The following is a 7,589-nucleotide window of genomic DNA, read 5'->3' as shown; positions in this document are numbered from 1 at the left end:
TCTGTGTCCAGTGATGAGACGAGTGACCAGCAAGCCTTCCAGAACCAAAATACTGTTGAATCCTAACAGCAGGAAGAAAGTGGAACATGGGAGAATCAGCGGGTTTTAAAACAGCAATCTGTACAGATCTCTGACCCCAAGCCCTTCTGCTCTGATGGGGACTGAGGCAGGCTGAGGGCCTTCAGACTTCCCAGCAGTGTCTGTGCCTGTCAGTCTGAAGAGATTCTCACAACAGCTGCCCCACATCTGGACAGACTGACAGAACTGGCTAAACAAGCTGTGGAATGCGGCTGGAACTCAGAAACGGGCTCTTCCCAGCTTGTAGCTTTTGTGTTGTCTCTTGTCCTCCCTGGGGTGGTGGCTGAGTGATGGCTTTTCCTGAACTATTGCTTCCCTTCTTGCTTGTTTTCCAGCAGCCTGCTATGAACCTAGGAAGATCCATATTGGTTTCATCCAATAGAGCCATAACATAAACATCCCAAATGTTAACCCAATATAGCTCTACAGCTAACATCCCAAGAACTGGGTTTAACATACACATTCATTATGGCAGCTCAGCTCCATGTCTGTCACAATGCTGTTCCCAGATGCCACCTATTTGATGACTACAGGACAGAGACAGTCAAAGTGCAAGCGAGAGAGAGAGCAATAGACTACTTTCACATGGGAAATGAAGTTCCATTTCCATGAATACTCATGCATTTGTCTTTGAAATCCACTTCCTGCAAACCCTCATCGTGGATGAATAACCGGTGCTGGGGTTACGATGTAGGAGTGAGTCAGAGCTCAGGGAATGAATATTTTCTATCCTGACTCCAAGGCTTGTTACCACTCTGGATATGGGCTACAGACTGACAGAAGAGAACCTGAGGAGAACCAGTCAGCTATTAACCCAGGGACAGAGGAGCTACTAGACTTACATGATACAATGGGCCAACTCAGAAATGGATGGCCAGAAAGAGTTTCTGTATGAAGGTCAGAATTGTAAAATCACATAGTGCTCAAGTAGGCTATGGAACTCGCAGCCACAAGATATCAATGTGGCCAAGAACGTCTCAGGCTTCAAAGAGGGATGGGATGTTTAAATGGGTAATCAGGAAATCCAATTACATAAGAACATACGAATGGCCTTCCTGGGTCAGACCAAAGGTCCATCCAGCCCAGTATCCTGTCTACCAACAGTGACCAATGCCAGGTGCCCCAGAGGGAGTGAAGCAAACAGGTAATGATCAAATGATCTCTCTCCTGCCATCCATCTCCACCCTCTGACAAACAGAGGCTAGGGACACCATTCCTTACCCATCTTGGCTAATAGCCATTAATGGACTTAACCTCCATGAATGGATTCATGTTAAACCCTGTTATAGTCCCAGCCTTCACAAGCTCCTCAGGTTGACTGAGTGAAGAAGAACTTCCTTTTCTTTGTTTTAAACCTGCTGCCCCTTAATTTCATTTGGTGGCGCCTAGTTCTTATATTATGGGAGCAAGTAAATAACGTTTCCTTTTTCACTTTCTCCACAGTCTCCTCTTTTCCAAGCTGAAAAGGCCTAGCCTCTTTAATCTTTTCTCATATGGGACCCGTTCCAAAACCCAAATCATTTTAGTTCCCTTTTCTGAACCTTTTCTAATGCCAGTATATCTTTTTTGAGATGAGGGGACCATATCTGTGTGCAGTATTCAAGATGTGGGTGCACCACGGATTTATATTAGAGCAATAAGTTATTCTCCGTCTTATTCTCTATCCCTTTTTTAATGATTCCTCACATCCCGTTTGCTTTTTTTGACTGCCGCTGCACACTGCATGGACTTGGGGATATTTTTTCCAATGTGCATTACTTTGCATTTATCCACCTTAAATTTCATTTGCCATTTTGTTGCCCAATCACTTAGTTTTGTGAGGTCTTTTTGAAGTTCTTCACAGTCTGGCTTGCTCTTAACTATCTTTAGCAGTTTAGTATCATCTGCAAACTTTGCCACCTCACTATTTACCACTTTCTCCAGATCATTTATGAAGAAATTCAATAGGATTGGTTGTAGGACTGACCCTTGGGGAACACCACTAGTTAGCCCTTTCCATTCTGAAAATTTAACATTTATTACAGTACTGAGCATTTTTGAAAAAAATGTCTTAGATTCATAGATATTTAGGTCAGAAGGGACCATTATGATCATCTCATCTGACCTCCTGCACAACGCAGGCCACAGAATTTCACCCACCACTCCTGCAAAAAACCTCTCACCTATGTCCTCAAATCGTGGTTTAAAACTTCAAGGAACAGAGAATCCTCCAGCAAGTGACCCATGCCCCATGCTACAGAGGAAGGCGAAAAACCTCCAGGACTTCCTCCAATCTGACCTGGAGGAAAATTCCTTCCCGACCCCAAACATGGTGATCAGCTAAACCCTGAGCATATGGGCAAGATTCACCAGCCAGATACTACAGAAAATTCTTTCCTGGGTATCTCAGATCCCACCCCATCTAATATCCCATCACAGGCCATTGGGCCTATTTACCATGAATATTTAATTACCAAAATCATGTTATCCCATCATACCATCTCCTCCATAAACTTATCGAGTTGAATCTTAAAGGCAGACAGATCTTTTGCCCCCACTGCTTCCCTTGGAAGGCTATTCTAAAACTTTACTCCTCTGATGGTTAGAAACCTTTGTCTAATTTCAAGTCTAAACTTCCTGGTGGCCAGTTTTATCCATTTGTTCTTGTGTCCACATTGGTACTGAGCTTAAATAATTCCTCTCCCTCTCCGGTATTTGTCCCTCTGATATATTTATAGAAAGCAATCATATCTCCCCTCAACCTTCTTTTGGTTAGGCGAAGCAAGCCAAGCTCCTTGAGTCTCCTTTCATAAGACAAGTTTTCCATTCCGCGGATCATCCCAGTAGCCCTTCTCTGTACTTGTTCCAGTTTGAATTCATCGTTCTTAAACATGGGAGACCAGAACTGCACACAGTATTCCAGGTGAGGTCTCACCAGTGCCTTGTATAACGGTACTAAAACCTCCTTATCCCTACTGAAAATACCTCTCCTGATGCATCCCAAGACCACATTAGCTTTTTTCACGGCCATATCACATTGGCGGCTCATAGTCCTCCTATGATCAACCAATACTCCAAGGTCCTTTTCCTCCTCCGTTACTTCTAATTGATGCGTCCCCAGCTTATAACGAAAATTCTTGTTATTAATCCCTAAATGCATGACCTTACACTTCTCACTATTCAATTTCATCCTATTACTATTACTCCAGTTTACAAGGTCATCCAGATTCTCCTGTAGGATATCCCTGTTCTTCTCTGAATTGGCAATACCTCCCAGCTTTGTATCATCCGCAAACTTTATTAGCACACTCCCACTTTTTGTGCCGAGGTCAGTAATAAAAAGATTGGTCCCCAAACCCATCCTTGAGGAACTCCACTGGTAACCTCCCTCCAGCCTGACAGTTCACCTTTCAGTAGGACCCGTTGTAGTCTCCCCTTTAACCAATTCCTTATCCACCTTTCAATTTTCCTATTGATCCCCTTCTTATCCAATTTAACTAATAATTCCCTATGTGGCACGGTATCAAATGCCTTACTGAAATCTAGGTAAATTAGATCCACTGCGTTTCCTTTGTCTAAAAATGTGTTACTTTCTAAAAGAAGGAGATCAGGTTGGTTTGGCATGATCTACCTTTTGTAAAACCATGTTGTATTTTGTCCCATTTACCATTGACTTCAATGTCCTTAACTACCTTCTCCTTCAAAATTTTCTCCAAGTACTTGCATACTACAGATGTAAGTACTCTAAACCTTCCCGATTTACTTGACAAAGTATGTCTAACTAGTGGGTGTCAGGGAGAAACTTTCCCTGGGATCAGAGTATCTCTTAGTTCCCTATTGCAGGGCTTCTTCCACCTTCCTTTGCAGCATCTCGTAATGCCTACTGGAGACTTGGCTAGGCAGACTGTAGGTCTGATCCAGTCCGGCAGTGCCTACCTTCCTACTGGGGGCATAAATCCAAGACAATGTTTTTGCTGATTTTCCCTTGGGGTCCTGAGAATGTCTTGACTTGCACTGAGAGCAGAAAGATTTCTTGCTAACTATCACCTAGTCTCCTCTTCTATTTCTTTTCAGGAAGAAAAGTTCAAAAGTCCCCAGACCTGCCCAGTACATTATGTCAGCTGTCAATGACACTAAATTCAACTCTGTAATGTTCCTTCTCACCAGGATACCTGGGCTGGAAGACATCCACCTCTGGATCTCTATCCCCTTCTGCTTCATGTATGTTCTTTCAGTCGTAGGAAATTCAGTCATTCTGTTCATTATAAAAACAGATCCAAGCCTCCATGAGCCCATGTACATTTTCCTTTCCATGTTGGCCATCACAGACCTTGCCTTATCCATAACCACCATACCGACGATACTGGGCATATACTTGTTTAACTCTAGGAGAATCAGCCTCGAGGCCTGTTTTGCCCAGATGTTCTTCATCCACTCGCTTTCAAAAATTGAGTCCTTTGTCCTCTTGTTCATGGCCTTTGACCGCTTCATCGCAATTTGTAACCCACTGAGATATGCCTCCATCTTAACTCCTCCGAGAATAGCCAAGATGGGCCTGGTGGCTGTGGTAAGATCGGTGGCCCTAATACTCCCACTCCCCATTCTCCTGAAACGGTTCCGATACTGTAGAGACAATGTCCTCTCCCATTCCTACTGCCTGCACCAGGACATCATGAAGGTGGCTTGTTCAGACATCTCAGTGAACAGCATCTATGGCTTGTTTGTTAAAGTCGTGACGGATGGATTGGACTCGTTCCTCATCTTCCTCTCTTATGTGATGATCCTCAAAACAGTGCTGAGTATCGCATCCCACAGAGAGTGCCTCAGGGCCCTGAACACCTGTGTCTCCCATCTCTGCGTTGTCGTGCTCTTCTACATATCAGACATTGGCCTGTCTTTGATACACAGATTTGGAAATAGCTCTACTCACTTGCTTCAGATTATCCTGGGCTACATCTACCTGCTGGTCCCGCCCCTGATGAACCCAATTGTGTACAGTGTGAAAAGCAAACACCTTCGTGAGAGAATAATCAGGGCACTGGTCAAGTGAAGGGTCAGTTCATCACCTGGCTCCAGTGCTGGTGACATGGGGGAGGAAAAAAAGGAGCGATGGGCATGGCCACGAATTCCATCCTGGATCCTCTGCCCATGAAGCCCTTTCCTCTGCCTCATCTCTTTTCCGAAGACTACACCTCTCCTATTCTCCTTTACCCGAGACTCTGCCCCCTTAGCCAGCATCAGGCCTTGCTTAGAGTTGCACAGGGAACCAGAGCCTCTGTGAGATGTTCTACACCCTCTACATTTTATCCCCCAGGATGTACAAGTCAGGGAATGTGGAGAGTCTTGGGCTCCCCACAACAACCTTTGCTCCCAGGGCAGCTCTTACAATGGCCTGACTCTGGCCTGGCTCAGAGGCAGAGCCTTGGGGAAAGTGGAGGAGCAAGAGGCTGGGCTTCGTGAGAAGATATGAGGCAGAGGATAGGGCTTCAGGGGCAAAAAGGGAGTAGGGTCTGAACCAACGCTGACTGCAGTAATCAGGACCATGGGGGTGATCTTCAGTGCAGGAGAAGGCTGGGGCTGGAGGGTAAGAGCCCTTGTGTTTTGGAGAAGACTAAATAAATGCAACCCCACAAAGGGGGCTCTTGTTTTAAGTATCCGAGGCTGAGAGTAAGTGATTGCAAGGACCGTAGAGGGATGGGCAGGGTTCCTGCAGGGCCACCTCAGACCTCAAGGGAGCACTCTGGGGTGGTTCCATCCTCAGGGACTTGGCCAAAGTGGGCTGTGCTCTTGGAAGCCGTTACCAACGGGCAGATGTCATCCCATCCCCCAGGCTGCTCTAAAATCTGCTGAGGCAGGGAGAAAACAGGCCAGCAAATCAAACCCCTGAAATAGGCCCATGGCCATGCCCACTCTATACAGCGCAGAGGGGAGCTCTGCTGGTGCAGCAGAGAATGCAACCAGACCTGTCACCACTCAGGTGTCTGGAAGGCTGGTCCTGTTGTCTGGGCACGGCTCTGCAACTCCAGACAGCTGGGTTTGATTCCCAGGCTATGCGTGACTGTGGCCAAGCCATTGGATATCTCTGCACAGGTGGATAATAGCCTTGTCCTGCCTCACAGCGGTGGTGGGAGGATAAATACATTCAATGCAGTTAGATACTCTGAGACCCTAAGATCAGGGTGGTGTCAGGGTTCCATAGAGCAATGCCTCTGACATTTGCCTATAAAAGGCCTCTTACCACAGCCTCCTGTGACAGCTGGCTTCTGGGAAGCCCCATGACTCCAGCCCCTTAGTGTCTGTGGCAGATGTGGGGGTGACAGTGAAGGTTAAGTAGTGGATTTCTGAGGGTAATGTTGGAGTGTTGCAGGGAGGTTCAGCACAGTCACAGAACCAGTGATTGTAAGCCATTGACACTAAATGGTTCTAACTGACAAACTATGTATTAACGGCCATGGGGGACCTCATCTTTAATGGTCTGGTTGAGCGAAAGCAGTCTGAGGGCAAAGGTCAGCTTCACACCTAGGCCCTGTAACAAAGACATGGATAAGAATGTCAATGAGAGGGCCCAGGATCACAGGGTTTCAGTAAAGGTTGTTCCAGAAGAAAGGGACAAAAAACAAACAGATAGGAAGATGGTCTTAGAGACACAGAGAGACTAGGCTGGGTCCCAAGAGCTCCTTGTCTTCCCAAAAGACTATAAGTTGGGCCAATTCTGTTTGCTAATAAACCTACTGGGGGTGACTGTATAGCTCTGGTCACAAGTAAGAGTCTCAAGTGTCCAATCAGTGCTGCTTGTTGATAAGCTTTTATCTTTGGTGGGATGCTGTTCCCGGATCAAAGGGTGAGACAATTAAGAACATAAGAATGGCCCTACTGGGTCAGAACAAAGGTCCATCTAGCCCAGTATCCTGTCTTCCAATAGTGGCCAATGCCAGGTGCCCCAGAGGGAATGAACAGAACAGGCAATCATCAAGACCCATCCCTTGTCACCCATTCCTAACTTCTGGGAAAAGTAAGCCAGAGATACCATCCCTGCCCATCCTGGTTAATAGGCACTGAAAGACCTCCTCTCCACTAATTTATCTAGTTCTTCTTTGATCTCTGTTATAATCTTGGCCTTCACTAAATCCTCTGGCAAGGAGTTCCATAGGGTGGCTGTGCGTTGTGTGAAGAGATACTTCCTTTTGTTGTTTTAAACCTGCTGCCTATTAGTTTCATTTGGCAATCCCTAGTTCTTGTGTTATGAGAAGGAGTAAATAACACTTCCCTAGTACTTTCTCCACACCTATCATGATTAAATTGTGAGGTTCCTCTCATGACAGGAAATGATCTGGTTTATAGAGTAAAGAGACCATACATCCTGGTTTCACTGTAGCAATCTTGAGTCTTCTAGGCCAGCATATATTCTTGTTGAGTGATAGTTGCTATTCTGAATGCTTACATTCTCCAGTTGCATCCAAAATAGAAATTCACTCAAGAGAATAAATCATAGATTCATAGAATTTAAGGAAAGAAGGGACCATTAGATTATC

At 45.5% G+C, this 7,589-nt stretch overlaps 1 protein-coding gene across 1 annotated transcript; it reads left to right on the top strand.

The window, feature by feature from the left end:
* Nucleotides 1-4,171: 4,171 nt before the first annotated feature.
* Nucleotides 4,172-5,107, top strand: LOC114019033 (olfactory receptor 51G2-like). The gene has a single exon (XM_037889626.1). The coding sequence runs from the start codon at nt 4,172-4,174 to the stop codon at nt 5,105-5,107; it is 936 nt and encodes a 311-aa protein (XP_037745554.1).
* The last annotated feature ends 2,482 nt before the right edge of the window (nt 5,108-7,589 follow it).

This window comes from Chelonia mydas, chromosome 1 (genome assembly GCF_015237465.2).
Source record: "Chelonia mydas isolate rCheMyd1 chromosome 1, rCheMyd1.pri.v2, whole genome shotgun sequence".
NCBI classification, from domain to species: domain Eukaryota; kingdom Metazoa; phylum Chordata; order Testudines; family Cheloniidae; genus Chelonia; species Chelonia mydas.
The sequence above is the reverse complement of the archived record's forward strand: the minus strand, read 5'-3'. Positions and strand labels throughout refer to the sequence as shown.

Excerpts from the sequence above, each read along its gene's own strand:
- LOC114019033 (XM_037889626.1), top strand. The coding sequence starts at position 4,172 with ATGTCAGCTGTCAATGACACTAAATTCAACTCTGTAATGTTCCTTCTC.